This window comes from Ascochyta rabiei, chromosome 14 (genome assembly GCF_004011695.2).
Source record: "Ascochyta rabiei chromosome 14, complete sequence".
Taxonomy (NCBI): domain Eukaryota; kingdom Fungi; phylum Ascomycota; class Dothideomycetes; order Pleosporales; family Didymellaceae; genus Ascochyta; species Ascochyta rabiei.
Window position 1 is genome coordinate 624,474 of NC_082418.1, and position 17,248 is coordinate 641,721.

At 54.6% G+C, this 17,248-nt stretch overlaps 5 protein-coding genes across 8 annotated transcripts, besides 7 other annotated features; 1 reads left to right on the forward strand and 4 right to left on the reverse strand.

Moving 5' to 3' along the window:
* Window positions 1–124: 124 nt before the first annotated feature.
* Window positions 125–1,836, reverse strand: EKO05_0008135 (uncharacterized protein; the record flags this gene model as incomplete). 2 transcript variants are annotated; one of them, XM_059637215.1, is made up of 3 exons in its annotated part: window positions 125–618; window positions 682–1,224; window positions 1,311–1,836. In XM_059637215.1, 3 exons carry the CDS (start codon window positions 1,834–1,836, stop codon window positions 125–127), a joined length of 1,563 nt encoding a protein of 520 aa, XP_059493198.1. The 2 variants fall into 2 exon arrangements, with proteins under 2 accessions (XP_059493198.1, XP_038796597.2); XM_038941267.2 differs by having other exon boundaries at window positions 125–1,224.
* Window positions 170–205: a tandem repeat.
* A 2,304-nt stretch (window positions 1,837–4,140) lies between the features above and the next one.
* Window positions 4,141–4,211: a tandem repeat.
* Window positions 4,211–4,238: a tandem repeat.
* A 2,892-nt stretch (window positions 4,239–7,130) lies between these two features.
* Window positions 7,131–7,156: a tandem repeat.
* A 151-nt stretch (window positions 7,157–7,307) lies between these two features.
* Window positions 7,308–7,347: a tandem repeat.
* A 638-nt stretch (window positions 7,348–7,985) lies between these two features.
* Window positions 7,986–9,028, reverse strand: EKO05_0008136 (Thioredoxin-like protein 1; the record flags this gene model as incomplete). The annotated part of the gene is made up of 2 exons (XM_038941447.1): window positions 7,986–8,893; window positions 8,950–9,028. 2 exons carry the CDS (start codon window positions 9,026–9,028, stop codon window positions 7,986–7,988), a joined length of 987 nt encoding a protein of 328 aa, XP_038796598.1.
* Window positions 9,029–9,451: 423 nt separating this feature from the next.
* EKO05_0008137 (uncharacterized protein) lies at window positions 9,452–11,125 on the forward strand (the record flags this gene model as incomplete). The annotated part of the gene is made up of 2 exons (XM_038941347.1): window positions 9,452–9,585; window positions 9,637–11,125. The coding sequence occupies 2 exons, from the start codon at window positions 9,452–9,454 to the stop codon at window positions 11,123–11,125; spliced, it is 1,623 nt and encodes a 540-aa protein (XP_038796599.1).
* Window positions 10,371–10,412: a tandem repeat.
* A 146-nt stretch (window positions 11,126–11,271) lies between the features above and the next one.
* Window positions 11,272–11,303: a tandem repeat.
* A 1,033-nt stretch (window positions 11,304–12,336) lies between these two features.
* EKO05_0008138 (uncharacterized protein) lies at window positions 12,337–14,641 on the reverse strand (the record flags this gene model as incomplete). Of its 3 annotated transcripts, XM_059637216.1 has the most annotated exons (4): window positions 12,337–12,409; window positions 12,699–13,883; window positions 14,183–14,502; window positions 14,552–14,641. In XM_059637216.1, the coding sequence occupies 4 exons, from the start codon at window positions 14,639–14,641 to the stop codon at window positions 12,337–12,339; spliced, it is 1,668 nt and encodes a 555-aa protein (XP_059493199.1). The 3 variants fall into 3 exon arrangements, with proteins under 3 accessions (XP_059493199.1, XP_038796600.1, XP_059493200.1); XM_038941403.2 differs by having other exon boundaries at window positions 12,337–13,883; XM_059637217.1 differs by having other exon boundaries at window positions 12,337–14,133.
* A 376-nt stretch (window positions 14,642–15,017) lies between these two features.
* EKO05_0008139 (uncharacterized protein) lies at window positions 15,018–16,873 on the reverse strand (the record flags this gene model as incomplete). Its single annotated transcript, XM_038941422.1, has 2 exons — window positions 15,018–16,504; window positions 16,570–16,873. The coding sequence occupies 2 exons, from the start codon at window positions 16,871–16,873 to the stop codon at window positions 15,018–15,020; spliced, it is 1,791 nt and encodes a 596-aa protein (XP_038796601.1).
* Window positions 16,874–17,248: the final 375 nt, after the last annotated feature.

Here is a 17,248-nt window from a genome sequence, read left to right on the forward strand (position 1 = left end):
AGGTAAGACACCCGAGTCGCCAATATAAACCTGTGTTGCCTGGGTATGGATGAGGTTCTTCTATCGAGCCTGGGGTCATGAAGGTTCGTTAGAAGAGTCGAAAGGAGAAGAGGCAAAGAACCGTCTACTCGTCACGCTTCCTCTTGCTGCGCATCTTCAGCGGCGAGGTCTCGAGGTCGGAGTACGAGTCAGAGCTCGAGCTGGAAATCGTGGCAGCAGCGTCGTAGAGAATGCGGCCCATCATAGCAGGGTCTTGGTTGTCAAAGGACCCAGGATGTTGCTGAGACATGTCGTGGTGAAGCTCAGAGCTGTCGAGGACACCCATAACCATGGCGCCAGTGCCGTGAGTACGCTGGTGCTGGGAGAGGTTGTCGCTGCGGGAGAACTTCTTACCACAGTCTGTGCACTCAAAAGGCTTGTCGTGAGTGTGGAGAGAGCGGTAGTGGCGCTTGAGGTGCTCCTGGCGACGGAAGCGGCGCGAGCAGAGGGTGCAGACAAACGTCTTGGAAGGGTCCTCGGTCAGCGACTGTTTGCGGCCGCGACGGCTGGAAGGAGCGACAGGTGCGGTGGCATTGTCGTCAGAGCTGGAGTTGGCAGCGTTGTCGTTGCTTGCTTGACCTGAATTCTGTTGGCTTGATGCTCCAGACGCGGTGTTGTCATCACCGGATGTCTGATGCTTACCATGGTAGTCCGACTCAGCCTCGCTCTGCTCAGAGAGTGCCCGCTTAGTAGATCGCTTCTTGGGTGCAACGGACATGTTGTCGTCTTCAGACTCAGCAGGTGTGAGGGGGAGGCTGAGGTCCTCCTCGAAGTCGGTGAAGCTCTCGTCGCTTACGAAATCCTCCTCAGGAGTGCAGGGGACGGTGCGCTGGCGCTTACCGGCAGGGATCTGGATCTCGGAAGTGGGGAAAGCAACAAGGCCCGTGAAGTCGTCTTCGCAGTCAAGTTCAAACAGGGGCTCGAAGGTTGGCAGACCAGTAAAGGTGAAATTGGACTCGACCTCATCCACCTTGGCGACCTCACCCTTGAAGACAAACTTGTGCTCTTCGTCAACCGGGCAGAGAGTCAGCTGCTCAGAAGCAGAGACGGTGAGATCCCTGGGGTTGCAGAAGTTGTTCTCAGCCTCGACAGAGAAGGAGCGGGGCAGAGGTGAAGGTGAAGGTGACAGCGACGGACACGACGTGGCGGAGAGCAGGTATGATCCTTGGCTAGGCTGTATGTACACTAATCCCAGTCAGTCATCCCTTCCATAACCGTCGTGTTGGTGCTGTAGACGCTTATCAACCACGACACGTTCGAACGGTGCTTACCTGGGGTCATAGGTGGGGTGGCTGATCTCCACTCGATGCCAGCAGACAAAAGCTCTGCGAAAACCTCCCCTTCGCAGCCCTGCTTGACACCCTCGATGCCCTCGCCCGGGAAGAGTGCATTGATGGGTGTAGGCAGGAAGTCGTATGTGGAAGGCGGGCTGCTGATGTTGCTACCGCAAGAAGACAGAGGAGGTGTAGCAGGCGCGTACGAGAAGTCGGTGTCGAAAGACTGCGGGAACGGTGACTCCTGGGGCTGGACGAAGATAGCTGGCTTCTGGTACATGGGCTGTGGCGATGCAACGGGTGTCATCATCTGGTTGGCGTAGGCGGTTTGGGGATACGACATGTGGGAGTGTGCGGACGATGGCCTCTGGTAGTACATCTGGGGCTGGAGCGTCTGTTGGCCGGCGGGTTGAGGTGTGAAGTGGCCGTGCTGGCTGGTCCTCTCGCCCTGGGGGTCTGGGTTGTAGTAGAAGAATGGTGCTGATGTTGCTTGCATTGGGTGCATGTGATATGAGCCTTCCATTGCGAATACTGTGATGCCTAGGCATGCTGTTAGTGTGGGGTGGGTGTTGGAGGGCTACCTCTCTCTACTTACTGTATGCTAGTCGATCAAGAGCGTGTAGGTAAGATGGTTCCTTGGGTTGGTTCTTGGTACCGAGGGTGGAGTGGTGTTATATTAGGCGGGGTGTAAATGGCCAAGCGCTGGATAGCAATGAAAGGTCGAGGGAGTGACTGGACGACTACTTCAAAGATGATGAAGCTGTCTACTAATATGTGGATCTACTGGAGCGAAGATGTCATGGGGTCGTGCGTTGACGAAGATTGGGATGATCCAAAAGGAAGGAACGGTTACAATGCACAATCGACGGGAGGACTGTACAAATGTCGACCAAAAAGGGAAGACCAGGAAGGGTGCTGGGGAAAGAGAAAGACAAGCGCTGAGGTTGATAAACCTTTGGACAAGGAAAGCGCAAGCAACGGAAGGGAAGGCCTGGATAAGTAGCCTAGATCAGCGAGCGACGAGACAGCGACCAGGACTAGAAAAGTAAAAGATGGCCGACGGACGCTCGGAATTGGTCAACTACAGGTGTGGGAGGGAGTCGGGGCGCAGCGCAAGCGTCCCCACAAGCCCAACCATAGCAGTGGTCTCCATGCAGGACTGACCCCTGCCGGACTCATGCGCTTAAGAGCAGGGTTGTCGACTCGTGGAAGTGTGTTAGGGGCAGCGGCATGGCATAACTCATGCACTAAAATTGGTCGCCAAATGCAAGGCCTGCTGTGGCTGCATGGGCTGCACGGGCGAGATGAAGACGCGACGCACAGCGCCGGCACAACTTGTGCAGCCATTGGCTTGCTCGCCAAGCGGCTGGAGGGTGCACGCTGTCGGCGTACCGACGACGACTGTGCTGCGGTGCTGCCCGCCGCACACGCCCACTGGCAGCAGAGACAGCGCGAGGCCAGCAGAGCTGAGTATTGGGCCCCGCTGCTGGAAAGACAGACGTGGAGGCGAGGGCATGAGTGGTGGTGGAGCATGAAGAGCGTCGCGGTGATGCGAGAGGTTGTGTCTCGTTCGACGACAGCGGCGCGGCTGGCCGCAACGTTGCCCTCAAGCCTTCCCATTTGGCATTCAGCCGTATATCGCGCCGGGGATAGATCAGCCTATCCGCCCAATCGATAGTGATAACTGGCCGTTGGCCCGGACCCTGTCGGTCGACTTGGCCACCGGGAGGGTGTGGGCTGTGGAGTGGGTGACGGCTGCTGCTGACGTCTTGCCTCTGTATGGCTGTTTCGAAACACCGCGGCTCACCACACAGCGTACATGGCTCCAGCAAAATGTGATCATGACGACGCCGCCGCTCTGTGACACGAGAGCGCAGCGTTTCGACGCCGAATGACTGAACCGCAGGCTGTCGCCGCGGTGCCACCATGGGCTATCACAAGAGGCCACCATGGACTGGAGTCTCGCAAAGCATCTGCAGGCGCCTGGGAGGTCTGACACCGGGCTGATGGGAAGAGAGCGAGGTGACTGCGTTGCATGCTCACCGCACCCCCTCCCTCTCCACTCGATGCGAGAACAAGAGTCGTGGAGCGCGTTGTTTACAGTCCCAATGCAGAAGGCGTGCGTAGTGCACTGCGGCGCTGAAGAGAAGAAGAAAAAACGACTCAAGATGCAGGAACAGGGCGGCGCTGCTGCACTGCAGTGACTGCACACTGCATGCATCTTGCAGCTGATTTGCTCGGTGCTGGCGGATTTGTTGGGTTCGGTAGCTCCACGGACGACTACCCCAGCGATGGTGCGACATGGCGGAAAGCGAGCTGCACCTCGCCGCCGACTAGTCTTCTCAGGTAAGAGCAGCAGGCACCAAAGTTGTTTGGTTGGTGGAACGCCAGCCCAAAGCTGCTGCCCACACGGCCTGCTGCGCTGGTCTCGACAAGAGTCGTGTGTTTCAGGACCTCTGCTGGCTCTCGACCGCGTGTGAAGCTGCAGAGATGCTGCAGGCGGCAGACGTCAACGCTGTTTGACCATGGTTGTTGATGGCGGGGAAGCTGAGTAGCGTTCCGACATGTGACCAGCTACTGGAAGCCCACAGACGAAAATTCAGGACGAACAGAAGATTGTATGTTGTACGACATGCAAGCTGCTTTTCGTTCCATGTCGTCTGCGTGGTCCAAAACCGTTGAGTTGCCTCAGCTCGACAACAACGACAACACAAACGAACGCGAACGCAAACGCACTTGATGCATCCACCTGAGGTTTACCGTTTACCCATGTGCTGCCGACCTACGCAACACTCGTCTCCCTACAGCGCCCCTGCCGTCGACGAGCCGATATCGATAGGTGGCGATAACGATAACGATGGCGACAGCGACAGCGATAGCAACGGCGACGGCCATGGCCCACCACCCACATCACCCACCCTCCCATTCGATAAATGTTATGCTCCGGTGCATCGTCACCTCGCTCGTCTAGCTGCTATTTCGAGACATAGCGCAAATTTAATGCAGCCTGCACATCTCCCACCTCGTGCATAAGCTCCGCCCGCGAGTCCCAGCACGGCCTAGCGCTCGCGCCGCTTTGCGATGGCCAAGTCAGTGGTGTCACATTGTCCACTGAGCTCATCTGCGCGTGACAGCAGCGTGGGCTGACTCGAACAGGTCCAATCGACTTTGCCTGACCTGAATCAAACCCCACAGTGACGCATGGAGAAGGCCGCCGCCTATGCAGGTACGCTGCAGGAACAGAACGGCTGGCGACATTGGCAGCATTGGCAACGTTTGCAACACTAGCAACAGGGAACAACAACAACCGCCTTATCGTGAACCCTGATTTGGACCCTCGTGGGATGCGCTCTTCCGTGCCTTGCACGGTGACGTGACGCATATGCCACTTCATGTGATAAGGTAGCATTTCTGGAACGTCCATGATAGCGGGGCCCTCTTACGATTCAACAGGGTCTCGAAGAAAGACGGCACGATTCAGGAAGCACCTCCGTCGTGCTCTGTGCTGGAGCCTTCCGTGGACAGTCGCGCGGCGTGCCTTCGCCACAAGGGCGGCGCCGGGGAACTGCTGATGGCTTCCCTAGCCCTCGACCGTGCTCCACCAGATCGACCTCTATCATTCGTTGTGGGTTCTGTGGAGCTCCCTGATCTTCGTTTAATCTTCCTCGAAGCTCTCCCAGGCTGGAGGACTGGCTTCCGGAACTGCTTGTTGACGGGCCGCCTCACTCAACACCAACTGGCCAACATGTGTCAGTCATAGAGAAGCGTCGCTCCCGAACGTCCCGAGAGCTCCATAGAGCCAGGTGTGTTGCTTGGGTGTTGACACAAGGGTTCGACTGTCATCATATACCTTCAGCGTGCCACTTGGGTAAGCAAGTCTTTCGATGGCCTGATTACCCAAGCGCCTCCGATCGACACCCAATCTGCTGTCAATCTGATGCATGTTGCCGACGACTTTGACATGTCTGACAGGCGAGCCTGACAGATCCGAGTCCCCATTGCCACAATCCAGCACAAACTCATCGAGAATTCGAAACGATGACAAGCTGTCTGCTATTGCCGAGGACGCACTTACAACGGCATCTCGCCCAGGAGAGGCAGCTGCCAGTTTGTGGCTTGCTCTCGTGCCGGGGAGTCTGGAACGACAGCTGGGGTGCCGCTCCGTGTTGAGGCAGGGCCATCCAAATGAAATTCGAATTTTATGCTCGAGCAGGCTAACGTGGCGCTTGCTCGTTTACCAGCCGCAACCCGCGCGGTTGGGCCCTGGCGTCGACCTTCTCGAAGACTTCTCCACAATGATGCGAGGTTTAAGAGTGCACGTACTGTACAAGTTTTCATGCGGCGTAAATGAACGGCAAGGGAAACCTTCTTCGCACCACCAGCTCAGACGCCTTGGTGGTCAGTCTGTTGGTCGAGCGAACGCCGAGATACGTGTCTCGTCTAATTTGAGACGGGAAGTGGGAACGGAAGGGCCGCCCTGGTGCCGTAATGGCGAACTCACAAATTTGTTGGTTCCTTCACTTGGCCCATGGGCCCTCTGCAGACGCACCGCCACATGATGTTGTGGGTAGGGTGACAGTAGGCCCATACAGCTTGTACAAGACGTGCATACCTTGACACACTACGGACAATAGTAACCGTGCAGTCCTGGGCAATAGATCCCACCGTCAATGGCAATCGTTGGCTACGGTATAAGAGTCGCGATCGTCAGCGAATCATGTACCTCGGGCCTTCTTGTACGGAAGAATTCCTATGCTAGCTGTTGGTCGTCCACTCGATTCATGACAATTCACTGAGTCGGCAGTATACCGGCATGCGTGTCAAGATGCCTGACGGAAAAAGACCCTTAGGGTCCGCGGTATCGGGAGAGGCCCGCCTTGGGCGGCTTGATTTAAGAAGGTGATGTGAATGTAAGTTGCCGATCCAGTAGATCTTGGGCACGCAGGTGGTGAAATCGAGGATCGCAATCACAGTGACGACTAACTCCCACTTGGTTGTTCAAGTTACGGTCGACGCCGGAGTGGCAAAAAGGTCATGGATTCCTTGTCCCAGAGGCATGCGCAGCACGCGGATGACATGCAGCTCGCATCCATGATATCGGCCCCTACCTTATGGCTGGAGTCTGCTGTACGACGGCGTGGAGCGCTTGTTTCAAGACAATGGAGAACTGAACCTTGTAGACGCCAAAGACTGCAGTGTCGCCTCTGCTTCTGACGCCTCAGATGCAGAAGCGGTTAATCATCAATACGACAGCAAGGCTCGCACATATTGACTATTGCAGGCCGAACGACGACACCCGGACGAGACAAGCCACAGACGTACGGAACCTCATACGCGTGTGGGCCGCTGCTCGTCCAGTTTTAACCGTCTCGAGATCCGGAATGCATGTCGTGTCGCGTGGTTGACATGTCTCCATCGCATGAACTGTCATGTTCGAAAGAGAACATTCGCCGGTGCACGAAATTACCTAACGTGAAGCTGAAACGGCTGAGGAAACGTCGGAGAGACAAGGAACTCGACATGTCTGGTACTGATGATGCCATGTTCCATGCTAAGAGTATAGCCGTTGGAACCGTTGAAGAGTCGTATCGACGATGCTGGTGGGTCATAAAACGGTGGTCGTGGTCCTTCACAGATAAGGCACTGGTACGCAGCGTTTGACGAAGCAGTCTGCGCGGACAGCAGCTACTCGTAACGCCCAGGCCCAAAGAGCGACTCGACGTGCTGTAGCCTCGACGACCGACGAAGACATGGGATGCTGTCAAAGACTGCTTCCGACAGACTCCGCAGGCAACGCTGATTGATTATCAGCGTAGAGCTGCTGCTGCTGCTGCTGCTGCTGCCCAACAGACCTTCAGGCGTGGTCTCCCACGTCGGACCAGCGTTCGGCCGTGACACCTCTCGCTGCACCGGTGCGATGCCGTACGTTGGTGTCGCGGCGTAGCCGTACTGAATACATGCAGACACAGCCTCGCTGCGCAGCTGCAGGCACAGTCGCGCTCGCCGTCGCCGTCGCCGTCACCATCGCCATCGCGACCTCCTCCGCTCCGTCCCAGCAAAAATTCCCCACTTCAGTACAGGCCTCAGAATCGTAAATATGATGAGATCAGCTACCGCAATGCGATATCATTCTCTTCCTATCATGTATATAATGTATTCATCTCCGGCCATATCAAAAGCCACCTCTCTTCGCGCGCTGCGATTTTTCAACCCAGGTTTTCACGCTAGTGCTCGGCGGGCCGGACGTACCATTTCGCCGGCTTGCCCTACAAAAACTCGTCGCGCCGCGCACCTCGTTCGAATTCTTTGCGGCGGAGGTCATATTACAGAGTTTCCCCTCTTGCTCTTGAGCCTGGCTATGGTTCTTATACAGCGTCAATGACCTCCAAGAGAGAACATATTGCATCATCGATCGTATACACTTTGCGGGGGCGTCTGAGTCGGATGACACACAGTGGCGCTTTCGCTGGAAAAGGCTCGAACATACCTTTTGGCAGTTGCTGGTTGGGACGTGATGTGGCGAGAAATCTCACTGCGTGCAACGTACTTGAATGTGCATGTACTCGGACCTGCTTCAAACAAGCATGTGCAGTTGATCAGGTATCATTGGTCTCGTTAAGTCTACTTTACGACAAGCACGCTCAAGCAGCACCTGTCCGTGTAGTGGAATGCCTAAGAGTCGTCGCCAATCTTCTCCAGCTTGCCAATGTCCCTCTTCTCGCCGGTCTCGCCAATGAAGCGGATTCGGTCTATGCGCGTCTTCTCGCTGTCGCCGTCACCATCCTGCACAAACAGGACGAGGCTGTAGACACTCTGGAACTTGACAAAACGCAGCTCCAGCTTTGCCGTGCCCGTCTCCTTGTCCCAATCTGACTCCTTCAACTCGATGGTCTGCGTGGCTGGGATGTCCTCTGCCTCCTCAAAGCCCAAGTTGTGCTGGCGATTGGTCCAGATGTGGATCGTCTTTGGCCGGACGGGGGTCTCGTCGTCGTCTTCGTCTACCGGCGGGTTGGAGGTGATCTGAATGGTATGAACCTTCAGGTTGGCGGTGAACGGTACGTAGAGCATGAGCTGGTTGTCGACATCGGTCTCGACCCAGTCCTTGGTATCTGCGCTGCCCTTGCCCTTGCTCAGTGAGCTCGGCTTGGACGATTCGAAGAGCGTGCGCACGCCGCCGAAGTCGCTGTCAGCGTTCAAGAGGTCCAACCCCCGAACATCCACCTGCTCCGTGACATCTGTGTACCCTCGTGGTAGTCCTGCGCCTCTCCAGACGCCACCGCCACTTGAGCTGGCCTCTCCAAACCCTCCAGAGCCACCGTCAGACTCGGCTTCTGCGGCTAGGCTCTTGATTGCATCGGACAGATGTTGGGGGTTGGAGCCACTGAACTTGCGTATTTGCTGATTGTTCTTGTAGATGATGAAGGTCGGCGTGTTTGTCACGTTGTAGCTCTCGGCGATTTGCGCCTGCTTCTTCACGCTGACCTTTGCAAAGGTGACTCTGTTCGCTCGAGAGAGCTGTTGTGCAAGCTGGTCGTAGACCGGGGCGATGGCCTTGCTCGATTGGTTGTCCTCGTTGTAGACTGCACAACAAACATTAGTGACATGTGCACGCAGCGTGACGGGTGCAGTCACGTACAATTGATGACGACGATGCGCGAGGAAGAGAGCAGCTGGCTCAGCTGGGATGCCGACGACGTCTCGACACTACCGGACATGTTTGCGAATGTAAGGTGTTTGCTGTGTGTACAGACGCGGCGACTGGAAGAAGGTATAGTGGGGCTGTAAGCTGGCCCCGCGAAGCTCGGTGACGCTATGCAGGCGGCAATCAGACGCGACCTTCGAGAACATTCACCGCCTAGCAGCACAAGGCCGCCAGTCGTCGTACATTGACAGACGCAAGACTCGCCTCCTCCACCCGTGCCAAACAGCCAGCCTATGGCAGGACCCGGCAACCTTTACTTCAACTTCGCCGAAGCCAAGTTCATACACACCATCTCTCTCCTCCTCGTCATCCAACGCTGCGACGCGACTAGGAGAGCACACAAGGCGGACTGCTGGTACTCGCGTGTTGTCCTGATCGCCAACGTTCCCCTCGCTGTTCTCGTCTCCTACGCACTCGTCAGACTGTTTCGAGCATAATGTCTCACGTCGTTGTAACCAACTCGTTCGCCAAGACGGTCAAGATCCCCACTTCGCCTGTGAAGTACTTGACCGAAGTACGAGACGAGGCTTGTCAAAAGTTTGGAGTCAGTAAGGATCAGTTCACGTTGAAGTAGGTGTGCAATAGAGCGTCGTGGAAGCTGGCAGCTAATCAGCGTCCAAGGTACAACAACAAGCCCATCTCCCTCTCACAGCAAATACGCCTCGCAAATCTACCGCAGGGCGCACGACTCGAGCTCGTACAAGCATCGCGATCACCCACCGTTGTGTCAGTCGCCCTCCAACTGCCAAAGTCTCGCCTTACGCAGAAGTTTGCAAACAACACCTCCCTGTGGGAGATCCTACGATATTTCGAGAGCGGCGATGGGGCGAACTACAACTTTACACAACGCGCCGTACCTGAGATGAGCGGTGCATCAGGCTCTGGGAGGTTGTGCTACGAGATGCCTGTCATCACAGTAATGCCTGGCCACAAGGAGCAGTCGTCTTTCGTTGGGTTGCAGCAGACGCTCAGTCAGCTTGGGTTCGACAGTGGATCAGCGCTGTTAAAGTTGTCATTCAAGAACACTGGGACACCACTAGAAGAGGCTATGAGCCAGATATCACAGTACTTCAAACCCGACGATCCTGCTTCAACTGGTGCTCCAGGTGCTCATGCTGCAACCTCCGCTCAGGCCGGGTCAGTGCCCAATCCAGGTGCTGCAGCTTCAGATGCAACGACAACCGTGGCAGGAGAGACGATCAGAAACGATGAGCCAGACACAGAGTCTATGGACGTGGACACACAGCCGGTAGCGCAGCCAGCGCCTGAACCTGTTGTGTCTGAACTGAACAACGCGTCTGTGGATGGCATCAACACATCTCCAGCGGCAGCGTTGGCAGCGGCGACATCCACAGCAGCCTCAGAGCCACCACAAGCTCCAGCAACAGCTCCATCTCAGTCTATAGGGCCTATATCATCCTCTGACCAACCTCGCAACATCCAGGTCTTTTCAGCATCCTCGTCGGCGACACCTCAAGCAGCACGCAATGCCTTCAACGAGTCTGACTATCAGCCCACCATTGAGCACGCCAAGATCCACCAAAACCAGCTCTCCAACCGCACACGCAACCAGCGCCTGCTATCCGACAAGGAACTTGAAGAGCAAGAGAAAGAACGACAAGCTAGAGTTGCTGCTACCACTGACAAACCTCACTCACTCCGCATACGCCTTCCCGATGGCTCACTTGTGCAAATGAACCTCACCAAGGCCGACACTGCGGCCATCCTCTACGACTTCGTAATGTCTTTCCTAGAGAAGAAAAACGAGCCTTTCGAACTCAAGTACACAGGCCCCACAGGGCGTCTTATCCTTATCGCAAAAGACCAGAAGCGGTTGATACAGGATCTACGGTTCTCGACGAACGAGCTTGTTACGTTCCAGTGGGCGGAGGGTGCGAGTGCAGAGGCAAGAGCGTCCAGAAAGACGTTGGCACAGGAGTGGCAGGCGAAAGCGCAGACTCTCAAGGTCGAGGAGCCGGTGCGGGAGGAGCCAAAGGCTCAGCCCAAGGGGCAAACGGTCGCCGAGGGAAAGAGGAAGGCAATGAGTAGTGAGGACAAGGAGAGCAAGTTAAAGAACATATTGGGGAAGGGCCTGTTCAAGAGGAAGTAGGACGTGTTTCAAAGCGACTACTGTGTTTGTAACGAAGCATTGTCACGGAGTACGAGTGAGCGACTTTTATTTTTTTTTCGTTCTTTGGGTATGTAATTCGTTTGGTAGCCAGTAAATACACGTCAACGATAAACCACCATCGAACCAAAAAAAAAAAAAAAAAAAAAAAAAAAAAAAACTCATCTACTCGCGTTGCGGAAGTGCACATTGCAGGAGTCACGACATCTGCATGTAGTGTTCATCACCAAGACATGCCACCCCCATCATGCAAACATGACCAAGCATCCATCTACAGCCATCCACCACACCACACACTCTCACTGAAGAGACCCAGCGATCTGGAATCAGCTATATTCCCTTTACGCCACAATGCCAGAACAAGTCTTCGCAATCTCTCCTCAAAACAAGGCGCCGTGATGTTTTCTGTGGTAGTAGTGTTGGCTTCTCCACGCCTGGTCATGATCGTAACAACGACGAAAGATTGCAGTGATCTCTGATTTTCGATAGCGCGCACAAGTGCTCGAATCGAAACAACACATGTTGATGGATTAATTCAACGTGCGTTTTTAACACGTGCTAGCTACCCATCGGCTCTTACCTGCGAAAGATATGCGCGTAGATTGGAATTGTGCTTCGTGACCTTGCGCCACCACGTCATGTGGATATAATCGATATCCAGGATGGAGACGTAGTACAGGGCCAGCGTATTTTGTATAAAGACGGAGAAAACATAGGTGAAAGCAAATACTATAATTTGAATTTGAATTGTCACTGAACTTTTCTACGTATATGATGCTCGGACTATTAGTTGACATGATTTGCTACGTCATCGAATTGGAAGATTCTGCTTTCAAGTCGTACTCAAAGCTGGGACAATAGTGTACTAGGGATGGCTGTAACGAGTAGTGTACGTTACAGGAGATAACGAGATGTATACAGTGTGCCTCCGGGAAAGGAGGGGACGTGGAAAGGGGTTGCATGAGAGTCCGAACCTGACTGACCGTACTGCATAGACACACTTGTCCAAGACCTGGACTGAGCACCTACGTTCTGCAAGTCTGCAATCGAGGTGCGAGGGCGGACTTTACATGATGTAGACGACGCTAGACATGGCAATTTACATTGCATGTGAAGATGCATGCGTCAAACGTGCTAGAACGTGCTGTCGGTGGCGCTAGGTCAAGGCGTGTGGCGTTGTTCAGATCGAGGGTCTAGAAGCGTGTACGATGGGTGGGCTTCGAAGGCGTGGTGCTCGGGACCACAGTCTCTTCGGAAGGCTTGGAACTATAGTCGAGTTTCCAGGTCAGCAGAGTCAAATAAGAGAAGAGTATCGAGGTGTATTACATTTCGCTAGCAATGAGCAAACGCGAGGATTACGAACAAACGAAGTGATAAAGTGTCTAGGGCAGTGCTGGCATGCTAAATTGACTGAAGACACGCGGCTCCATCATATTATATGGTAACGTGTCGCAGCAATCACTTGCGTTGACGCTTGTTTGCTGCGTTGTGAGGCTGCTTCTTCCGTTTCGAGGGATGGGATGGGGAGGGATCGCTTGAAGCAGATGATACATACCCGTTGACCTCTTTATCCAGCTTAATGTATTCCTCCGCAGCATCCTTGCCTCCACGATTGAGCAGGAAGGCCATGTAAAAGTGTGACAGCTGCTTCGATGCTTCTGGTGAGAGGCGTCCTTTGGCGAGCACCAGATCGTGCACCGCTTTGACCCGCTTGTGAGCCTCTTCCTGGTCAGAAGAAGGCTGGTCGATCTCAAACTGCAGGTATTTGTGCCAGAAATCCCTCGAATCCAAGAACTTCTGATGCTTGTCCTTGAAGGCCTGGCGGGCCTCGTCTACCGCACCCTTGCACTGCCACAGGATGCGTGCTTGCTCGCCAACCAGAACACCACCAACCTGATTGTTGCGTTGGCCAATGTACTCCTCGAGAACCTTTACGGCCTCGTCGTTGCCCTCGTGCCTTCGCACCAGACCAGCAAGGGAGACAATGGTCTCAACGTGTTCTGGGGCTTGCTCGAGCATGGCTGTATGGATCTCACGGGCGACTGAGATGCGACCGAGCTTCTCTTCGAAACGTGCCCAATTGAGGCGGATGGTGGGGGCCTCGATAGGCACGAATATGCAGCTGGCTCTCATATAAATGATGCGCGCATTCTCTTCCTTTCCTTGGGAGAACATCCATCGTGCGTATCGCAGCCAGAACTCGTCGTAGAGCGCACAGGCAACCAAGCAACGCTCGTACAAGAACGACGTGCGCTCGAAGTCGCCCTGCTTTTCTTCATAATCGAGATACTTGCGCCAGTTGTCGAGTTCAGCATCTTCGAGCTCCGTGATGTGGAAGTATGCACGCTTGATGGCCTGCTCGAAGTTCCAGCGATTTTGGACATCTTGCTGCGTGCGCGAGTACGACTCGTAGTAGTATGCGTGAATCTTCTCGCGAAGCTGTCGCTCAAGCTCTAGAGGAGCCTTCTCGGGGTATCCTTGATTCTCTAATTGGATTGCGTTCTTGATGGTCTCGAGAGTCTCAGGCTCGGCAAGGTCTTCGATTGGTCGCGTACCGATTAGGGCGGTAAATTTCTCGTAGTAGCGGGAGAACTGGTAGATAGGAAGGAGTAAGACACGGCTGTAGATCTTTGTAGCATTTGCAGGCTCCTGCACCCGCTCTTCGAATTCGATGTACTTGTCCCAGAAAGGGTGACTCTGGAAGTCAAGGCCGACGAAGTGGGCTCCTCGCTCGAAAAGTCTAAAACGTCAGTATCGTTAAGTCGAGACGGGAAAAGGGTGGGAGGAGGAAGAGGAGTTGAGCTTGCAGAGAGGGTTCAGAGTTCCCAAAGAAACCAGACCGTTGACTTTCAAACGTCTCGAGGATGCGCAATGAACTTGACGCAATGCAACAGGTGCGGTGAGGGACGAAGTAGCGCAAGAAGCGGCATGAAGCGGCACTAGATCAGACCTGAACGCGCATCGCCAACCCACAAGGTGCTTGCTGCTGGCTATGGGCTGATTTGAGTCTCAGAACCGAGGAAGAAAGGCAGGACTTACTCTCGAATGATATCGTTGTCGTGGCATGTATCCATCTTGAAGGTGCAGTAGTTGGCCCACAGATCAACGGAGGTGGTGATGGCGCACACACCACGCTCGTACACCATCTCCGCGGTTTCCGTGCCTCCTATCGCGAATTCAAGATCGGCGTACTTCTTCCAGTACCCAAAGAAAAGCGGAAACTTTTGGAGGAAGCAGTCGTAGACATTGCGCACGAGTTCAATCGCGGAAGGACTCGAGTTACGGGTGACGCCGCCCTCGAGCTCAGAGGCGCGAGTGACGATTGCCTCCCATCTGTCGAACTCATCTTCGTTCTCGACCTGTGGGCTGTCAGTATGCACTGAAGCGAACGTGCAGCTTCCAACGCACCACTGCGCTGAGGAGCTTCCTAATCTCAGGTGCAGCCTCCTCTCCCGTGTACTCGACAAGCGCAATGGCACCGCGCCCAGTAGGCAACATTGTCGCGTTTGATGGTGTTTCTGTGACTGTGTCGATGCCCTGGTCTTAAGGCGATGAGTGCGACAAGCGGACGTGCGTCGAGAAAGTGCGAGGTGGTGGTTGTAGAAGGCGAGACCGCGATGAACTAAGGATTAGCTTGAGCGCGGAGCTTCGGTGGTCCACTTTTGATAGCCTCACTCGCTTACGTGATCGATGCTTCACTGCGAGCGCGAGTCCACAGGTGCTCTGTTCGTTCTCACCAGGGTTCAAATTACTCATGTATACGTCTAATGATGAACAGGAGTGTTATCTGCAGTAGCGATAGCGTTTGTCTGATGATTGTCTTATTCACTGGCGAATTTGGGAACTCTGTTGCTGCAGCTCCAACAACATGCATCTAAACAACGAACCCACCGCTGTTCTTTTGTCTCGGCTCACCAGCCGCCTCGAACGTACCGTTGCTCAACCTCCTCAGCCCTTGCGCTGTGCTTCCTGCTGCGGCCCATGTCACGTTTGCGCCCAATGCTTTCAAGAATGCCGTTGTGCCGTTGTTGAACGTTGGCTCAAAACTGACCTGCGCCGGTACGAGTTGATCGTGGATTCTTGGCTGGGCCAGCGCTTCTGCGGTTGTAAGATTGCCATCGAGGATGTGAATCAGGTTCTGAAGTGTTGCAGTGATGATACGGCTCCCGCCAGCTGCACCGATAGCAACGTAAAAAGCGTTTGCAAGTGTGGAGTTGAGGTGTTCGACGATTACAGGAGAGATGGAAGACAGAGGGCGTTTGCCGGGGCGGATGAAGTTTGCTGGGCTGGGGATGTAGCCGAATGCGTTCGTTGTGTTGGGAATCGAGAAATCGTTCATCTCGTTGTTCATTATGACACCCGTCTCCGGGACTACAAGTTTGCTGCCAAACAGCAGGTTGACTGTTGTTGTAAGCGTAATGGCAAGACCGTCCTTGTCAGCGGCTACGATGTGCGACGTGCCTGGTGTTTCGAGGGACTCGAGGCCTTTGGGGTCGTAGTAAGACACGTTGAAAGTTTGAGTGTCGCTGATCTTGGAACGCACTTCTGCTGCAGTGGAGGCAGAGATCATTTTCTCTTGGTACTCGTCAATGCCTTCCAAGAACAGCGGGTCCCCGAGCTCAGCACGCATGCCGTAAGCGAATTTCATGGCTTCATCGAGGCGGTGGGTGGTAAGGTTGATAGCGGCTGGGTCACCGAAACCGGAGTAACCTTCTACAATCTTGAGCGCGGAGAGGGCCACTTCGCCGCCACTGGGCGCACTACAAGCTGTGAGCTTGTAGTCGTGGTACGTGATGGTCGACGGCTTGCGGATAGCGACTGTGTAGTTCTTGAGGTCTTCGAGGGTCATAGTGCCATTCTTGGCCCGTAGAGCGTTGATTGTGAACTCTGCCAGGGGACCTTCGTAGAAAGCATCGGGACCTTGGTTGGCAATGGTCTCGAGAGTGTCTGCGTAGCGCTTCCGCGTGATGGTTTCATTTAGTTGAACAATGCGACCCTTAGGAGCAAAGTCGATAGCCCATTCCGGATCGTTGAGCAGAAAGTTGGTCGTTGCGTTCATGCTTGCGGTCGCGGACTTGATGTAGCTGACCAGATCCTCGTTGACACGCCATCCTTCACGGGCAACTTTGACCGCTGGCTTGAGAACGGTCGCCCAGGGCAGCTTGCCGTACTTTTCGTGAAGGTGCTGCAGACCGCGGACCTCGCCAGGTACTCCGGAAGCGAGACCACCGTTGATGCTGGCGTCCTCGTTGTCCTTGTACATGTCTTCGAAAGCAGCAGCTGGCGCTGTCTCACGGAAGTCGATAAACTCGTAGGTGCCATTGGGTGCTCGCACAAGCATAAAGCCTCCGCCTCCAAGACCTGCAAGCTGTGAGTGTTCCGGACATGTGTGTGAAGTAGCAGAGCTCGCTACTTGCAAAACATACCCGAATGATACATGCCAATGACTCCCACACAAGCTACAGTGCCGACCATGGCATCTGCAGCATTGCCGCCCTGCTTCAACAACTTCACTCCGATGTGGCTGCAGACATCGCTTTCTGAAGCTACAGCGCCCAATTCGCCATGCTTGATCACAGGCGGCGTAGGATAGCCTGATGGAACCGGGTTTCCAAGCACCGACTGCAGCGTCAACAAGCCGGTCAAGCACCGCGATAACATTGCACTGCGCGACATGTTGATACTTTCGTGACAGAAGGAAGACACAAGCCCAGCAAGGACGGGAGCCATTGGGCCTGACTACCACTTAAAGCACCGACAGCCAGTAAGCCTAATATTCGCTGCGCAATGACCATCACTGCCCTCACCGCTTTGGGAAGAAGCTTGCCTGTTGGGGAAGCTGCAAAGGACCTCCGCATTCGGAGAGGGTGGATCGATACGCAATCGTAGAAGGGATCGCGACATGATGGTCATTGCTCTTTAGTCATGGAGCGTGAAGAAGATAGCACGCTGGTGACAATGGCCCTTGCTTTCCTTGAGGCTTGAGGTCTGCTGATAAGAGATAGGCGAAATAGCCGGATTGACAGCTTGGTTGTGTAACCTCCCTCGTGTGTTGCCTGGACAGCGGGCTACAAACATACAAACTCACTGAATTTTGGAAGCCTT